The sequence below is a fragment of the Zymoseptoria tritici genome, chromosome 2 (assembly GCF_000219625.1).
Source record: "Zymoseptoria tritici IPO323 chromosome 2, whole genome shotgun sequence".
NCBI lineage: Eukaryota > Fungi > Ascomycota > Dothideomycetes > Mycosphaerellales > Mycosphaerellaceae > Zymoseptoria > Zymoseptoria tritici.
Window position 1 is genome coordinate 1,420,688 of NC_018217.1, and position 18,198 is coordinate 1,438,885.

An 18,198-nucleotide genomic window follows, 5' to 3' on the forward strand; every position below is an offset into this window, starting at 1 on the left:
CAACGCGAAGAGGTGTAATGATTTTGACACGGTCGATTGATCAATTGATCACGATGGATTTCAATGAAAGCTCTCCCGAAACCATCACTCCAACCAAGTGTCCCTCTCAAAGGAATAGAAAGCCGGTGCTTCGTGCTTCCCATTGACCTGCCCCTCTTCTTTGCCTGCCAAAGTAGCCACGCTGCTATCCTCTGTGAGCCACTCCTCGTGAGCTTCATCGCCCTTGCCATCCAACTCGATCCTCATTGGCATTTCTTCTTCCAAAGTGCCCGCCAAAGAGTCCTCAATCGTCCACTCCCTACACTCCCCGCCACGGCAGTCCTCCAGATTCCCTGACCAGATCCACGCGTGCGCCTGCACCGTCCTTCGCTGCAGCCGCCAGGGACGCGCTGCTGACTCGCCTGGTGGAGACTCCACCCACACATCGATCTCGACTCCCACTTTGCGCCGCTTGGCTCCGGGTCGGTAGTGCTGGTGGACAGCATCTCTTGAAGCCTTGCCTTGACCGAAGACTAGCATGCCTTGCACGTAAGATTGCGCGTTGTCGGCGCGAACGAGACAGGGCTGGAGACTTTCCTGATCAAGGTGTGCGTGGCAGCCGGGCAGGAAGGCTGGAGTCATGCGGTTGATCAGGTCTCCCGCGGACCCTTTGGAAAGGAGACCGGCAAGCGAGCCGGGTAGCATTAGTGCATCGTGAATGAATGTGGGCGTGTATCTAGTAAGGTCGTAGGTGTTGTCTTTCAAGAGCTTGGAAGCTTCGATGCGATTGCGCAGAGCCCGTTGGTAGGCGAATGTGGTGAGCCCTGGAGAGGAGGTTGGAATTGCGACTTGGAGATGTCTTTCAACGGGCGGCAGGCTTCCTTGTTCCGAGTCTCCCTGCGACGTGAGGCTGGCATTGAAGGATGCATCGTTTAGGATTTGGCGTTTGGAGAGACTGGCCATTGTCTGTACGTCGGCTGCATCGTCGTGTCCGTAGGGCGACACTTTCTTGGTGATGTCCACATTTCGAGGAGCGAGATGAGGACGATTCTCAAGATCTTGTTGAATTCGGGATGGCACATTCTCTGTAGAGGTGGACTCCGTTCTCCCATTCGACCGCTGGATGGCGTGAAAATGCATACTGGGCCGACGTTAGAGATGTGTGCATGAGGAGAGGACGAATGGTCGGGCACTTCGCCGTTGGAAAGAGAGGCTAAAGGGGAAGGAAATGTCTATGACCAGCCAGCATGCCGGAGCAAACCCATGGAAATTCGTCACCTGCGTAGAATTCACCAGGTCTGTTGCCATGCTTGATAGCCGTGAATTGCACCTCGTGCTTTCCCGTGAAGCAATGCGTCCGGCGTCTGCTGCCACCTACCATTCACGCTGTCATCTTATAGGTACCTTACTTACTGATCCATATCGGTAGGCAAATGGGCGTTCTGGCTTGGTTGCCTCTCGCCGGCCATCCTTGTCGTCTTTTCTGGCGTTGTCCTTCGGTCTCTGCGATGTTGCGTGTTGCATGTATTATCGTGAAAATATCAGTCGATACTGGGGTGTGCGCTTGCTTTCAACACATTCACTCTCTCCAAGATTCAGCTCGAGCGCTGTCGCTGCGTCTTTCAACAAGCACGTTATCAAAGGTATGCCTCGCACAACATTGGCACGGCACGGAATTGCCCAGCGATATCGAATCCAGCGCTCATTTATCGTGTTGCAGAATGCCAACCTACGGCCTTCGGACTCATTCTCCGTTCGTGCGTTCAGTTCTCTGCGATTCTCTGTTGGGCCTTTGCTGCAAGACGGTCCTCCGGGGTGGTACATGTGCTGCAAAAGATGCACCGATCTAGAATTCCGGCATATCGGTGTAGAGAGCACGTGAATTGCGGGCTTCCTGTGAAGCAGATGCTGAGTATCAGAAGTCTTGGTCTCCTCTGATCGTCGAGGTTCTACGCGCTTCCTTTGTGGCGTGCTTGTGCTTATTCACGAGCTTTTGGTCTGGAAAAGTGACGGCGTCAATTCACAAGCCAGCTGTTATGGACTAGGTCGGCGGCACTACCCGTCGTTGCAGCTCTCCATCATCAGTCTTCAACCTTCACCACTCGACCTTCATCGACTTTCTGTTCATCCGCCTTTTGCTTGATATCTTCCTCATCAAGCACTCCACCCCTCACTACAACATCACCGCCGGCACACCGCGCCGCACCAACAACCAACCTCACCCTTCCTCACGCCACCACTTCCTCCGCCATCGGCCTTCCGAGCAGCTTCCATCCGATAACATCACACGAGCTTCTCACAAGCAAACGCCATCATGTCTGGAGAGCCAGACCACGCGGCCTCCAAGGGCAAGGTCAAGCTCAACGACCCGAGCGGTGCCGAGAAGCGCGATGAGAATGAGACCGCCACAGCCATCCTCAAGAAGAAGAAGAAGCCAAACAGCTTGATTGTCACCGACGCCACCACCGATGACAACTCCATCCTTGCGCTATCGAATAACACTATGGAGCAGCTTCAGCTGTTCCGCGGCGACACTGTCTTGGTGAAGGGCAAGAAGCGCAAGGACACCGTGCTCATCGTCCTCGCAGACGACGATCTCGATGACGGCTCTGCACGAATGAACCGTGTCGTCCGCCACAACCTCCGCGTCAAACTCGGCGACGTTGTCACAGTCAACCCATGCCCCGACATCAAGTACGCCAAGCGCATCGCAGTCCTGCCCATGGCCGATACCATCGAGGGTCTCACCGGCTCCCTCTTCGACGTCTTCCTCGCTCCCTACTTCCGCGAAGCCTACCGACCCCTCCGACAAGGCGATCTCTTCACTTGCCGCGCTGCCATGCGCACAGTCGAGTTCAAGGTTGTGGAGGTCGACCCACCAGAATACGGAATTGTTGCACAGGACACCGTCATCCACTGCGAAGGCGAGCCTATCCAGCGCGAGGACGAGGAGGGCAACCTCAACGAGGTTGGCTACGATGACATTGGTGGCTGCAGAAAACAGATGGCACAGGTTCGCGAGCTCGTCGAGCTTCCGTTGAGACATCCACAACTCTTCAAGTCCATCGGTATCAAGCCACCGCGTGGAATTCTCATGTACGGTCCTCCCGGTACTGGAAAGACATTGATGGCTCGTGCCGTCGCCAACGAGACCGGTGCTTTCTTCTTCCTCATCAACGGTCCAGAAATCATGTCCAAGATGGCTGGTGAGTCCGAGAGCAATCTCCGCAAAGCCTTCGAGGAGGCCGAGAAGAACAGCCCAGCAATCATCTTCATCGACGAGATTGATTCCATCGCGCCGAAGCGTGACAAGACCAACGGTGAAGTCGAGCGCCGTGTCGTTTCCCAGCTGCTCACCCTCATGGACGGCATGAAGGCTCGCGCCAACGTGGTCGTCATGGCCGCCACCAACCGCCCGAACTCCATCGATCCCGCCCTTCGCCGATTCGGTCGCTTTGATCGCGAAGTCGACATCGGCATTCCCGACCCAACTGGACGTCTCGAGATTCTCCAAATCCACACCAAGAACATGAAGCTCGGAGATGATGTCGACCTCGAGCAGATCGCCGCCGAGACCCATGGTTACGTCGGTTCGGATATCGCGTCGCTGTGCTCTGAGGCTGCCATGCAGCAGATTCGTGAGAAGATGGACTTAATTGATTTGGACGAGGATACTATCGATGCGGAGGTGCTTGATAGCCTGGGTGTCACTCAGGAGAACTTCAGCTTCGCCCTTGGCGTCAGCAACCCAAGCGCTCTGCGCGAGGTTGCCGTCGTCGAGGTGCCGAACGTGCGCTGGGAGGATATCGGTGGTCTGGAGGACGTCAAGCGCGAACTCATTGAGAGCGTGCAATACCCCGTCGACCACCCGGAGAAGTTCCTCAAGTTCGGTCTTAGCCCGTCTCGTGGTGTGCTCTTCTACGGACCACCAGGTACTGGTAAGACGCTTCTCGCCAAGGCCGTGGCCAACGAGTGCGCCGCCAACTTCATCTCCGTCAAGGGACCTGAGCTTCTCAGCATGTGGTTTGGAGAGTCCGAGAGCAACATCCGCGACATCTTCGACAAGGCTCGTGCTGCTGCGCCTTGCGTGGTCTTCCTCGATGAGTTGGATTCGATCGCCAAGTCTCGTGGTGGCTCTCAAGGTGATGCCGGTGGTGCATCTGACCGTGTCGTCAACCAGCTTCTCACTGAGATGGACGGTATGACCAGCAAGAAGAACGTCTTCGTCATCGGCGCTACCAACCGTCCAGAGCAGCTCGACAACGCGCTCTGCCGTCCCGGCCGCCTCGACACTCTCGTCTACGTCCCACTTCCCGACCAGGAGGGTCGTGAGAGCATCCTCAAGGCTCAGCTCCGCAAGACGCCAGTCGCTCCCGACGTCGACATTGCATTCATCGCCAGCAAGACCCACGGCTTCTCCGGTGCCGATTTGGGCTTCATCACTCAGCGTGCCGTCAAGCTCGCCATCAAGGAGAGCATCGGCATCGCGATCGAGAAGGACAAGGCTCGTGAGGCCGCGGCCGGCGACGGTGACGACACCAAGATGGAGGAGGACATTGACGAAGAGGACCCCGTTCCGGAGCTCACCAAGCGTCACTTCGAGGAGGCTATGGCCATGGCTCGTCGTTCCGTTACCGACACCGAGATTAGGCGGTACGAGGCATTCGCCCAGAGCATGAAGAACAGCGGCGGTGGCAGTGCGTTCTTCCGCTTCCCAGAGGGTACTGACGGTGGTGCGGCCGAGCAGCAGAATGGTAAGCTTGACTCTTGATGATTCGGATCAACAAATTGCTAACATTCTCTAGGTGCCGCCGAGGAGGATCTTTACGAATAAGTGCTAGACTGATGCTACGGTAATGGGATGGAAGATATGAGTCTCTTCAGCATGTCATACAGGACTTCGTCGTCGCCAATGGGCACAGGAAGTGGACTTGCATGGAGGCAGTGACACGTTTGCGATGATAGAATGTTCCAATAGCTCGCCTCGAGGCGAACAGCAATTGAAAGCATGTGATCTTTCGATTTTCGTCGATGTCGCAACAGCTCAACAGCTGTTCCTTGTCACCGCCATGTAAACCCTGGTAGAACTACCTGATGCGCTGGACATAAGTTACCGTCGGTGAACTGCCGTGTTTCAAACGTGCCTCTCCAACGCGTCCTCGTTCTCACATCGTTCTGTCTGTGGCGGTCTTTTCATCAACACGACTGACAACCTCCGACCCATCCTCGAAGAAGGTGTGCACCAACAACGCCATTCACCAGAGCTGACCCTGGAGATCGCTTTGTCCCCTGCAGCTGCACGTCGTGGTGCATGCAGCATATCCGCCTCCACATTGGCGGTAAGATAAAAAAGCTCCGGCCCTTCCGCCTCTCAAGACCTGCTATTCGATCTTTCGCACGTTGTTCAACACACATATACCTCGAAAAGCGCAATGTCGCCCTCGTATGGCTCTTTTCGGAGTCCTCGGCCGTCGAATTCGCGGTCATCGACATTTCCTAGCTACAATACCTCCCGCAAGAAGCCTCGACGCTGGCCGTTGGTCCTTCGATTCGTCAAAGGAGCCGTGCATGTAGATATCGCTATCGCGGTAATTCTACATGCGGCTTTCACGGCGTTGATATGCTACTGGCAGGTGGAGAAGAGTGGACACTTGTCAATTCCTTCCAGCGTCGTGCCCAGTCTGAGTATTGTGGTCGGCTTGATGCTGGTGTTTCGTCAGTGCTACCAGTATACAGAGCGATTGTGCAACAGGTGTTCCCTAACGCATTTCTACAGGCAATGGAACAAGCTACGATCGTTTCTGGCAGGGCAATCAACTTTTCACAACCGTCGTCACGAACATCCGCAATCTTACCCGCAGCTTTTTGGCCTGCTCGCACACCTCCAAAGGCCCTCCACCCACGGACGTCGAACGCGCCGACACCGAGCGCACCGTCCGCGTGCTCCTGGCTCTCGTCTACGCGACCAAGAACCACCTCCGCGCCGAGTGGGGCGGCGCCATGCCTCCCTTGCTGCTAGCCCAGTCTGAGATCGAACGCCATCGCAGGGAGAGCGTCTCGGTGCATAAACCAGAGTACGCTGAATTGCTCCCTCCCGGAACGCGTGGGCACGAAGAGTCCGGGTTGGGATTGTTGCTGCAGCTCTCCATTCAAGTCGAAGCGTACATCAAACGCGCCCACGATCGAGGTTGGTTCCACAGTCCGCAGGCGTCACAGATGAGCGTGCAGCTCAATACACTCGTGGCGGCGTATGGAAGTATGGAGACGATTCACCTCACGCCACTGCCAGTGGCGTATCTGATCCACATGCGACAGGTGTTGAGCTTGTTCTGTTGCGTGTTGCCATTCGCATGGGTAGCGGAGATGGGTTGGTGGACGGTGTTGATGGTCGCCGTGGTGTCGTTCACGCTGTATGGCATTGAAGCTATTGGGCAACAGCTTGAGGATCCGTTTGGGTACGATCGAATTGATATCAAGGTCGATGCTATCGCGGAGGATTTGAGGGTCGAGACGACGGTCTTGCTGGAGAATTGGAGGAGAGGCGGAGATATGTTTCCGAAAGATCAGCTGTAATAGCTCGAATTGGGTACATCATGCTGGGTATCTAGACATTACATGCTGTTGATGAAATATGATGATGCTACAAACGAAGAAGATGTCAATTTGGTGCCAAAACGCTCATGCTCAAGCCATGCCAAACTCCACAATCGCTCACAAAGATAAAAAATACAGGGTATCCAACGCCTCGCTCAAATATCACCATTTGCGTGCGGTCGACTGCGACCATAAATCCTCTGCTGGCGCTTCGTGTCGCCGTGATATTCCGACATCAAACCGATCGAAATCTCGTCGCTGAACACGACCGACTTTCCCAAGAGAGTCCAATGCTCGTTCTGAGATACAACATCCGAGGCGCCATTCGTTCTGGGCACAGGTCTCGGCTCCAAGATCCATAGTCGTGCCAGATGGACGTACTCTGGATTCACCAAAACCGTCGGTATCGCTGCTCGGATGTTCTCGTTCCCTATAGGCACAAAGGTGAGCACTTTCCCATCGCCCTCTGTCGGAACCCAGAGAGGCCGCCATTTTTCCGGCTTGGACACCTGCCGCTGCGGCAGCCCGCGGATGACCAGGAAGTTGACAAAGTCCATGACGAAGCCAGCAGCTCGTTCACTCCACGCTTCCGCCGGCCATCGACCGCGTGTATTCTGCAGTGCAATCAGGAGCTCCCAAGCGCCTTTCAAGTCGACCTTCCAACGGCCCATGGAGTAGCGTTGAGCGACGTCGCTCATCCAGTCTGGTCCGCACTGGAAAACGCAGGCCAGAGTTTCCACATAGACCTCGGTCATGGGGCCGAAGAGCAGGTTTGCCTTTCGATCCTTTGTGAGGTAGCGTTTCCGGTTCCTGCCCCAATGCCGTTCATTGCAGACTTGTATGAAGTCGCGAGCTAATTTCATCGTTTCTGCGTCTTCGATGGGACGGAGCTCGTCTAGACTCGCGCCGACGAAGTGGTGGGCAAGGCCGGGAGACCCGATTTCTGGGATAGCTCGCACGTCAGTCAGAGGCTTCATCGGACTCAGGAACTTGAGGTCAAGGTCCAAGTGGTGTTCTGGGCCTGTTGTGTTGATGATGAAGCTGGCGTTCTCCGGAAGACGAGGCAAGGTCTTGGAGTTGTTCAACCCGGAATCTGCTACCGTTGGAACGCACAGCCATGAAGTACGATGTGATGTGATGGGCAGAGGCGCACCGACAGAGCACAACGCACCTGGATCTTGTGCAGCCAAGCCTAGCAAGAGGAGATCGTGGTAGCATTCGTTCGGCGAGAGGTTTTTCTTAGGGTCTCGGAAGTCCTTGTGCAATGCAAGGCCACACTCCATGGTGTTCAAGATGATCGCGATCTTGTCCTTTCTCGCGTCAGCGAGTCTCTGCTCTGCTGGGATACGAGGATCGCCTCCGGCCTCCATATCGAACACCTCAGCAACCACGGTCGAGAAGTTGCCATGGTGTAAAGTCATTTTCGTCTCGTCTGGAGCCATCTTGCTTCGATCGCGGAAGAACGCATGCAGTGCAGGTTTGACAGCTTCGACGTCGGACTCAAAAGGCACTTCGGTCGACAGGTCCAGTAGATGAGCGATAGTTTTGCCATTGAACCTCAACACATCGCGGCCTGACCATGTTCCCGGCCGTTTGCATGGGATTAGAAAGATGTGGTGCTTGCCCAATCGCATCTCATGTCTGCACCAAGCACGCTTGAACCAGGAAGACCTGAGAATCTTCCGCACAATCTTGAACATAGTCTCGTGGCTTTCCAAATACGGCGGCTGCTTCCGGCGAAACCGCTGTCTTGGCGCAACGTGGTTCATGGCGTTGTACTCGTCCATGTGCTTCTGAAGGATCTCGCCTTCGAAAGAGTCGAGCTCTATGTCGTCAAGAGCCACTATGACTCGCCGTGCACTGCGGTAGACCATATCCATTGCAGACATTGACACAGTGCGCTCGAAATCGGACTCCTGCTTGATGCATATCTGATCGATCCAGAGGCCTTCGGCCTCAGATTGGCGTTCTTCCCATACAGCTTGAAAGATTTCTGGCTCGAGAGGTAGCGTAAAGTGCGAGCCATTCTTCTCAACTTGCAATTTGCGGCGATAGCTCAGTGCTATATAGGACTGGTGAAGTGTACGAACAGGTGCTTGATTGCTGTATATCAGGCGAAAGTTGAAGCTCTCCTTAATGTCTTGCTTGACCTCAAACTTTTCCGCGACCTTGGGGTCCATGGAAGCGAGTCGCGCGAGCAGCATGTTCGGATCAAGCTCTGTGGAAGCCTCGACACCGAGCAATCTGGACTTTTCGGTGCCGTTCAGCTTGTGGACATGCTCCCTTGGGATGTTGTGGTGATGCGGAATCCCAATTGACTTGGTCTCGAACTGGCACCCATCGGCATGTAATTCGTGGCCGTTAGATTTAGTCGACAACGACGATAGCGAACGGCGATGACCCAAAGGGCTTGGAGACCGTGACCGTCGTTCTGGCGGAACCCCAAATATGTCGGCGGCGGTGCCAGGAGAGGGCAGCATCGTGAATCTGGACATCTCCATGCCGGTAGACTGGTAATTTGGAGATGGTTCGCGAGACGAGACTGAAGGCGTATCCCCACTCGAGCTGCGCTCCTCTCGAATTGCAGTCAAATCCGTGGGCTGTCTAATCAGTATCTTTACAGCTGTTGGGAGCCCTGTAAGCTGATCTATCTGCTCGAGAGGACCATCAATGGTGGGCTTTCGGTAAGTGTCTCTCGAAGTGTGTCTTGAGCGTCTCGAATCATGGCGCCAGTATGCTGCAGATGCCACGAACGATTTGGACCCATAGGAGTAGGCATCGCCCGAGTCATCCTCACTATCTGTCTGATCACCGCTGATGTCGTTGCTCCAGCCTCTTTTATGCATCGTCTTTTGACGAGTGATTGCATGTTCGGGTCTCAAGAACTGCGGTCCTTCGCCAGGGCCGGATACAGGGGTCGCGTTCGAATGGCTTAGACTCGATCGGTTCCGCTGCCGTGGAGTGTGGCCGTGGAACGCCGTCACAGCTCCCATCGCGGCTGCGAATGAACGCATACGCTCCGACATGCCACGTGGAGCTCTCTCGAGGTATTCCCGTTTCCACTTGGCTTCCTCGTACACCTCGTGCAGTCTCTCGGCCTCCTCTTCCGCGTCAAAGACAGCCACCTTGGCATCTCGATAGTCGATGAAAGCTTCGAGCTCTTTCTTACGAAGCTTATGCAATTTCTTGCGCCGTTCAGCAAAGTAGTCCGAGTCCTTCTGTGATTGTGCCGTGATTGGCTTCGAGGAGGTAATCGGCTTCGGCCAGTGAAACCGCTTTTGCTTTCTTGTAGGGGACGTCACAGAGGATGGCGAGCTGGGATCCGGATCGTCACCGAGATGTTGAGCACCACGGTTGTTGCGAGCGAGGAATGTCTGTCTGCGAGCCAGGCCCATGGACGGCAGGTCTTCGTCGGCATCGCTAGATATGTTTCCATCGTTGTCAGCGCCCATGTGCCCTTCGTTCCGTCCAGGATCGGGAAGCGATTCGTCTTGATCCGCAGCCTCATGAACAAGATCCATGAAGTGAGCATGCATCTCCTCCTGCAGCTCGAGCAGAGCTAACAGCTCTGCTCGTCGCCGCCGATTCTCTTCCTTCTCCAAGAGCCTCCATGCTTCGTGGATGTGGTGGAAATGGTCGGACAGGGTCTGCTTTGTCGACTCGGAGCCAGCGTGTCGATTGGGGTGGTACCTTCTCGCAAGGTGGTGGAACTGGGCTTTTATGGTGCTTCCCGAGGCGTCTCTCGAAACTTGAAGCGCTTGGAACGGGTCGAACGCTATTCCGGCCATATGTGGCGGTTGAGAATGTCAGAGAAACTGCATCGAAGAGCTCTCCTACACTCTCCCATTGTTATGTACCTTTCCAGGTTGCTTTGTCGGAAGGATGATGCATGGCATGGGTCCCAGCTCAGCTCCAACCCTTGCCGAGCAGTAAGGTTGATTGGAACGCCAAATGTCTAGGGGGAGTACAGTCGGAGAGAACACTCGAGTTTCCCCGGGGCGTAGGATGCATCACGACTGCGTACTTTCGCGTGAGGCATAGTCCCCTGCCCGCAGCGGCGAGCGCCTTAGCAGACTCTATTACAGAGGCGCGCAAAGTTGAAGTTCGCCCGCAATTCGAGTGTTCTTTCCGACTGTACTCCCCCGAGACATTTGGATTGGAACGTGCACCGCCGCAAGGCCGCCCCGTCCCACGGTTCGCAGCGGCATCCTTAACTTAGTCGACATCTCGACACGAAGTTTGCCATCGACAGCATGCATAGCATACAAGCCGTCGGGGAGCGCTCGTGGAACAAAGAATCGTTCTCAACTCGGTCACAAGAACACAGAGCTAGCTGACGACGACTCCTAGAATACTCATTCCTTGGGCATACTGTCTGATTCTACAACCCTCTTGCTTGCACGTTGGGAATCTGCAATCGCGATGACTGGGCCCGTGCTGGAATCCCTATAATTGTTCTCCGATGATGCCGTGCGAGGATCGTGAATAAAGCAGAGCGGCTTCCAGGTTGCAAGTTGAAATCCGTAACGCTGGGATGTTCTTCATCACAACGGAAATCTATCGGGACGTCCTGCAAGACGCACATATCGAGCGGAACTCAAAATACATGTACGGGCAATGAAACTGGATGTCTGCATGTATGTCAGCAGGACAGCGAATTACCGTGTACGAGTGACTTAGCATGGCAGCTTAAGAACCGAGCAGGACAGCCTATTAACGCGTACAGGTAACTTAGTAGGACGGTCTCATAGCATGTACAGATCGCTTGCAGAGCATCGTCACAGCCTTAGCAGTGATCGTATCCATACGGGTCTGTTGGTCACGCAGTTTCGCGACATTGTCATCTACTCGTAGCCATCCACCGTGCATGGTTCTTTTCATTGCCGAGCCGTCATCGTCGTTTGCTTCTCCAAAGTCCAAGAGTTCGTCGTCGTTCTCATTCGCCGCATCATCTCCTCCTCAGCTGTGGCAATATCGGAACCGGCGAACTGCTTCTGGAACTCCTCCCGAGTCTTGCGAAACCAGAACCACCAGGCAAAGTACACGAGAATGGTCAGCGGAATGGTCACGACGAAGAAGATCCAGATGTACGGGGACGCCAGCTTCTCGCCCGGTCCAGGATTCCAGTTGAACATCCCGTCCATGCCAAAGAACGACTATTGTATAAGGTCAGCAGTAACTCCAGCGATTACGGAACGAAGGACTTACTGCGACGGCTGTTCCTGGCAGGAACGTAAGCGTCAACACGGCGATGGTTTTCATGGCTGCCGAATCCTGCCGTGTTTCCTCTGCTAGCTGTGCCGTTGCTTTGGCAAGTTTCACATTGAGCAAGTTATCGAGACGACTCTCTTCAGCGATTCGACGAGAGCTTTCAGCCAGCTGGATGTTCAGCTTGTTGTCTCGCAAAGCGACAATGCTGAACATCTGAAAATTCGTCAGTGTCATTGATCTGAAAAGTCACCGGTAGACATACTGCTTTCGACTGGTTGTCGATCCTCCTGGGTAACATTTCTAGATCCTTCTGCACCTGCGTCGAGTACCGCATCTGCTGTTCGACCTTCTCCCGCATGTCCTCGATATAGCCAGTCCCACCTTCGAAGAGTACAGACCACAGCCGCTGGTAAGCATCCAGGTACTTGAGCAGATTCGAGCCGAGATCATTCTGGAAGTCGGACCTTCGCTGCAATCGGACATGCTCAAGATTCAGTCTGTTGATGAGCTTGTAGTCGCCATTGTCGTCCAAAGATATGACGCCCTCGGCGATACGCCTTTCGGCAGAAGTGATCAATCTTGTCAATTCTTGTACCGCGACAAGCGTCTCGTCTACATGGTGCTTGAGGATGCAAAATGGCAGGATGGCAAAGTCCCGTGGCACCTTTGGGTGTTTATTCAAATATTGCTGGCCGGACAAGAGTGCATTCAGACTGTAGTGTTCATCGGCCACGTACAATCCGCCGCAGTAGTTTCGCTCTCGATTGACGAGTGACAAGGAGCAAAAAGACCGGCCGTCTCTCGGAGTCTGTAGCAGGAAAGCTAGACACAATCAGCGGGTGATAGGAACACAGCATACGCTCATGGCATACTCAGAATGCCGTGGGAGGTGAGCGCAGCAGATCCTCCTTCGTCGCGGCGCCACAAGTGTGTGTACTCGTCGGATATCCACCCTTGATCGGTGATCGTTTTGATCACTTCCGAGTCGAAAGGCACATTTTGTGTATCCTTGAGGTTGGCTGATGTTGAGTTGCCGATCCTGAGGGTTCCTTAGCTTTCTTGTTCGTCTCGGTGAGCTCCAACGTCCTTACAGTAATTTGAAGCGGACGGTGCTATCGTCGTAGCTCCTGTCTATCTGTCGTTTTGTCAGAAAAACTTCGAGGGCGCTTTCCGCACAGGGTCCCCTTCACCTTATGATTGACAAGGAAGTCCTCCTCTTCAAGCTTCCTCAAGGGCCTGGTCTTGAGTGTCTGTGGAAATTTCCAGTCGTTGTGCTGCTTCGTCAGTATGTTTTGGTCAAAGACATGGTTCCAGGCTCTTTACCTCCAGCCGAGAGTCGCTGATCTCCCACTTTTGTAGCTCCGCCATTTTGTGGTTCGGTAGCAGAGCAACGTCCGACTGATTAACACGGTTGAGTCTGGTTCCTGTCGAGGCTCGAGAGGTTCACGCCTAGCAATCTATGTGCGTACACCTCACTCCATCGCTGAAAAGGTTGCAAAACCGGTGTGCGGAGGTCGCGATGAGAGCATGCCGGTCTTATGCAAGATGCGCTGGACCTTGGCTAGACTGGAGGATCTGCTCATGCACGCTTCGAGAGCGCGGCAGACGATTTCATCAAAGTTCCTGAACTTCCATCGCGGACGATGGATCTGGTCCTCACTGTTCCCTTTCGCTTGCCTCACCGCTATCATGGCGTTTCAGCGGACGACCTGTGCTACTCGAGAACATCGAGCGCGAGGCGAGATTGTCCATCGGGCAAACTCTTCTGGCCACGGTAGAACTATCGCCGGGCCGGGGTGGCTGTCGATCACATGCACTCCTGGACTCTCGCGCAGGTGGCTGTGCAAAACGATTCCAAGCGCGCGTCAGTTCGCATGCATTATTCGTCGAGAAGACTTGACAGATACTTGATGGTGTCTGAGCCTCGTTGCAAACTTTGTTCCTGAAATAAGGACGGCATGGCCGCTTCACGCCACTGATGAGAGATTTTGGGATGTGGTGAAAGGGATCTCGCCGTCTCTGTCAGCCTCGCAAAAGCTGGAAGAGGACAGCACGCCAGATGAGTTCTCATGTGTTGCTTGTCGCGGGACATGTTTCCTACGACCACTTGGTCTATCCAATGCAACCGGACCATCCTCCAACCACCGTGATCGGCGAGAGCGAAGATGCGTCTCAGCTCGTCATTAGAGCCGGCGGAGCTGAAATCGTGGCTCAGTTGCTCACCGCTGCCGCGCCGCAATGGCCGTTCGAGGTCATAGGACCAAAATTGCAACCGCCAGCATCCAACAGCCTTAAGCACAATGCCTCGTCCGTGGTAGACCTGGAAGCAACAGACACGTCTTTTCGAGTTATACGGAAAAGGCCAATTGCCAAATCTCCGCTCTGGCACGCTCCTCCAATTGAGCACATCAACGCGGCCAAAGCAAGTACGGTCATTATATCAGGCTCAGGCGAGGCTTTGAGAGACGTTGAACCTGCGCTCGATTTTCTGCAGCGCGTCCGCCCGAGATACATCATTCATTACATGACAAGACCTCTCGCGAGAGGACCTCTGTGGGATATCATCCGCGACGGACCCCGAACTCGAGACGGCATACCCGACCCTGATCATCTTGCCGTGATCATCGAAGCAGAAGACCTACGGGCAGAAGGCATTGCATTGAGCCGATCACTATCTTGGGAACAGACGACTGAGGACTTTGTTCGAAACTTGGGTTCCAACGGCAGACTGGACACCCTCGTGACCTGCCCAAACCTGATTGTTCGCTTTGGCAGCGAAGGAGTAATCTATCATCGGGGCCGAGACGCGGCGGATCCAAAGCTGTATTTCCATCCCCGCCAAGTCGAGAACGGCACTCAGCAGTCAGAACAGGGCGGCCACATGGTATGTCACAATACTGCATTCACAGGGTACATTTACTGATCACACGCAAGATTGGCCTTTCGTCAGCCTTCACGGCAGGGTTTGCTCTAGGGTTTGCATCAGAGTCGCCTCCCAATTGTGATAGAGGCATCCGTCTTGGAATCTCTGCTGTACGGAACATGGACAAAACGGGTTTCTTGACAAATGCAATCGATGAAGAACCAGACTACCCTATCGAAGCCATCGCTAAGAGCCTGACTCCCGAAAAGCGAATTTCGGTCGTGAGCGTACCATCGGGAAGAATCAGCTCTGGCGACACTTGGAACATTTTCGATGCAGTCACAGGCGATCACGCCGAGGTTGCTCGTCAAATCGTCACCACAGGCCCGGAGAAAGCACTGGCTCGATGCCCACTGCAACGATTCGGAGACCTTTACAGCGTGGAGAGGACCGAGCAGGAGAGTTTGAGAGCTGTCGTCGATGCAGTCCGCGAGCGTCTACGATCGAACAATCGACAGCCGACCTCCATCGGTCTACTGGGACCCTCAGGATCGGGGAAGAAGTTCGTGGCATCGAACCTAGCCAAACATTTCGCTGCCAACGCAAATGTGAAACAGCTGACTTTCAACGCTCGAATTCTGCGACCTGATGACCTCCTAGCGCTTTGCCATACCATACGGGATCAAACAGCAGCTGGCCTACTTACCGTGGTCTCCTTTGAGAACTTCGAGGCCGTTCTCCTGCCGGGGCACGAGCTTCTGAACGACTTCTTGATACTAATGCGAGATGGACTTTTCACAGACCGCGGCCACGTTCGAAGTCTGGGTCACCCACTACTTTTCTTCCTGGTAAATCAGGAAGTCCCTACAATGGACGGCGCGCCGACCCCGACAACACAAGATTTCGGCGGGCGTAAAGCTGTCGATGACTCCGTGCTACTGGACTACCTCCATGGCGTTGTTCGCATATCGGGTCCAAACCAGTCGAGCGTTCATGACAAGATGTTTTGCATCCGCAGAGCTACTATGCTGCGTCAGATGCTGATACAAAAGTTTCCACACCTGGAGAAGAATGGCACCATCAAGATCGACGAGGCGGTCCTCCACGCGCTCCTTCTTGTCCCTGGATACAAGCATGGTCTTCGGTCACTTGACAAGATCTTGAGCACCAGCCGACTGTCAGGAAGGACGAAATTCGACATATCAGCGTTACCACCCGAAGAACAACTGCAGCTCCATGTCGACGGTAGAATATTCATGAGCTTCTTAAGATCTCCCAAGCTCCCTGCCGCACTTCGAGAGAAGCTAGCTCATGGATTATTCGAGGCGTACAAGAAGAAGCGGATCGAAATGTCGCGCACGCCCTCTGAGAAGGAGGCACTCGAGTCTGATCCGTCCATGTATGATTGGGACGAGCTAGCTCCAGAACTCAAGGAGTCGACTCGTGCTCAAGCAGACGATATTCCTAGGAAACTGCGAGCAGTCAATTGCTTCATGCTCGGCTCTGAAAGGGGTGAACCTCTCATCCATGTCCCCGAGTTCACGGTTGAAGAGCTGGACATGCTTTCGGAAATGGAGCATGAAAGATTCAACGCTGAGAGACTACAGCGACAGTGGAGGATGGGCCCGAGAAGTTCGGGCAAGAGAACGACACCATTCTTGGTTCCTTGGAGAGATCTCAGCAAGGACTGGCAGGATGTCGACAGAGTCATGGTGGAGTGCGTGCCGCGGGTTCTGGCTACTGCGGGCTGGAAGATCTATCGCATGCAGGAGGAGATCTGATCTAGACTACTTGAAGCAAGCACGCATACACTCATATACCAACTGTTGTGTACCTCGTTCAAAGCGCCCTGCTCTTGTGTAGTTTTGATGCCTGAGGCAGAGATGGAGAGCTCCTTCCAAGGTTCCTTCAGCTCGAGCTTCCCTCGAACAGCATCTTCTTGCGACACGAGTAATTGTTCGCCAGCAGAACAATGCCTCCGCGTTCAACATGACAGCCCACTGTCGCCGAACATGTTGGATTTCATGGACTATGTCCAAGCGGCATTTTACCGCACATCGGGCTGGACCATCGACAACAGCTATGCCTCCCTGACCACGACCTCGACGAATCTCCTTGACTTTCACATACCCCAAGGTATTCGCCTACACATCTCGTCTTTGTCTGCGCCGAACTTTGCAACAAGCTATACGCTCGGGAGTAGAGGCGTGGTAGATGGTTCATTGAGCTTCCTATACTCAAGTCGCGGGCTACGGGTGACCAGTCGCTCGAGAGATGTATATCTTACCACTCTGGTGAGAGGATACAGACACCTGAAAGAGCTGCGTGCGCCAGAATCGAAAGAAGTTTTTCAAAAGCGGATTGCAGAGGGTTCAGAGAGGAAAGATGCGTTGCTCTATGGAAGGCTGTATCTGCCCGCCAGTACATTGGAGGCGCTCTACATTCGTCGCATGTCTCCAACACGACTACTGCGTTTGAACTGCGTGTCGGATGGTAGTCTGCCCAATGGTGGTACCGTGCTTGCATCGCTGCAGAATGACTACGGCAAGTATACGACAGAGTATTTGTACTCCACGGACTCCTCCTTGATCGGTTTTCGTGGACTTTACAATTTCGGCCACGACCCACGATATCCTGATCCACAATCCGCACATGTTCGCACGCCCGCCCATCCTTGGGACCACAGGAGCGGGCGACTGAGTGCAGGCGCGGAAGCGTATTTCAGCCCGATCAACAAGAGCGGAGGTGTAAGCACTGGTCTGCGTTTTGCAACCCTGCCAACTCACAGCGGCTTCCCGTACACGATGGCCTGCACGGTGAACCCTTTGATGGGGAATTTAAGCTCCACATATGCAGTCAAGGCCGGGCCGAACTTGGCACTTTGCTCGCGATTCGATTTCAACGTATACAGTTACGAGAGCGACGTGGTGGTGGGAGTGGAGTTGTGGCAGAGAAAGCAGCCACCCGCGGAGCTGGAATGGGCGGTCAAGAAGATGCGTTCTGGTTGGATCAAGGCGGAGGACGACGTCACTGGGATATTGAAGGCGCGCATGGACAACCATGGGAAGGTCGGGCTACTATGGGAATGCAGGGTGAAAGAACTGCTATGCAGCGTCGGTGCTGGCTTCGATCTGAAGAAGAGAGAAGACATGCTGGGTAAAGTTGGTCTTGAGATCAGCTACTCAAGCTGAGGTGGGACGTCATCACAGACGAGACTGGTCGACTGGTGACCACTATCCCGCTAAGCGCGAGCCCCTGCAGCGCCCGACATGAGATCGCTCGGACGGTCTTTGCTCAACCCGTTAAGAGGGCTTAATTGTGGCTCCTTCAGAAGAGCCGCAAGGCAGGCCGACGCGGTATATGATGCAAGACTTTCGATCGATCAGGCTGCACAGATGCAATACTAGGCTACTAGCCAAAAGAAAGTCATTCGACAGGCTATCTTCTGCTCCATTCGCGAGGTTGTCATTCGAGCAAACGCGTTCCCGTGCAGCCATCCGACGGTCCCCAGCCATCTCCAATTGCACCGTGAGCATTGGCCTTGAAGCATG

The 18,198-nt window shown here is 54.3% G+C and overlaps 6 protein-coding genes across 6 annotated transcripts; 3 read left to right on the top strand and 3 right to left on the bottom strand.

Annotated features, from left to right (window-relative positions):
- Positions 1-84: 84 nt before the first annotated feature.
- MYCGRDRAFT_90661 (uncharacterized protein) lies at positions 85-1,448 on the bottom strand (the record flags this gene model as incomplete). The annotated part of the gene is made up of 3 exons (XM_003855568.1): positions 85-298; positions 422-1,120; positions 1,393-1,448. The coding sequence occupies 3 exons, from the start codon at positions 1,446-1,448 to the stop codon at positions 85-87; spliced, it is 969 nt and encodes a 322-aa protein (XP_003855616.1).
- A 661-nt stretch (positions 1,449-2,109) lies between these two features.
- On the top strand, positions 2,110-5,000 carry MYCGRDRAFT_55128 (AAA family ATPase CDC48; the record flags this gene model as incomplete). The annotated part of the gene is made up of 2 exons (XM_003854848.1): positions 2,110-4,733; positions 4,785-5,000. The coding sequence occupies 2 exons, from the start codon at positions 2,294-2,296 to the stop codon at positions 4,811-4,813; spliced, it is 2,469 nt and encodes an 822-aa protein (XP_003854896.1).
- A 389-nt stretch (positions 5,001-5,389) lies between these two features.
- On the top strand, positions 5,390-6,552 carry MYCGRDRAFT_68213 (uncharacterized protein; the record flags this gene model as incomplete). Its single annotated transcript, XM_003854849.1, has 2 exons — positions 5,390-5,694; positions 5,756-6,552. The coding sequence occupies 2 exons, from the start codon at positions 5,412-5,414 to the stop codon at positions 6,550-6,552; spliced, it is 1,080 nt and encodes a 359-aa protein (XP_003854897.1).
- A 176-nt stretch (positions 6,553-6,728) lies between these two features.
- On the bottom strand, positions 6,729-10,361 carry MYCGRDRAFT_90664 (uncharacterized protein; the record flags this gene model as incomplete). Its single annotated transcript, XM_003855567.1, has 1 exon — positions 6,729-10,361. One exon carries the CDS (start codon positions 10,359-10,361, stop codon positions 6,729-6,731), a length of 3,633 nt encoding a protein of 1,210 aa, XP_003855615.1.
- Positions 10,362-11,450: 1,089 nt separating this feature from the next.
- Positions 11,451-13,152, bottom strand: MYCGRDRAFT_90665 (uncharacterized protein; the record flags this gene model as incomplete). The annotated part of the gene is made up of 7 exons (XM_003855566.1): positions 11,451-11,729; positions 11,782-11,997; positions 12,047-12,448; positions 12,522-12,592; positions 12,657-12,823; positions 12,876-12,919; positions 13,108-13,152. 7 exons carry the CDS (start codon positions 13,150-13,152, stop codon positions 11,451-11,453), a joined length of 1,224 nt encoding a protein of 407 aa, XP_003855614.1.
- A 3,459-nt stretch (positions 13,153-16,611) lies between these two features.
- MYCGRDRAFT_68217 (uncharacterized protein) lies at positions 16,612-18,122 on the top strand (the record flags this gene model as incomplete). Its single annotated transcript, XM_003854850.1, has 1 exon — positions 16,612-18,122. One exon carries the CDS (start codon positions 16,660-16,662, stop codon positions 17,836-17,838), a length of 1,179 nt encoding a protein of 392 aa, XP_003854898.1.
- Between the last annotated feature and the right edge of the window lie 76 nt (positions 18,123-18,198).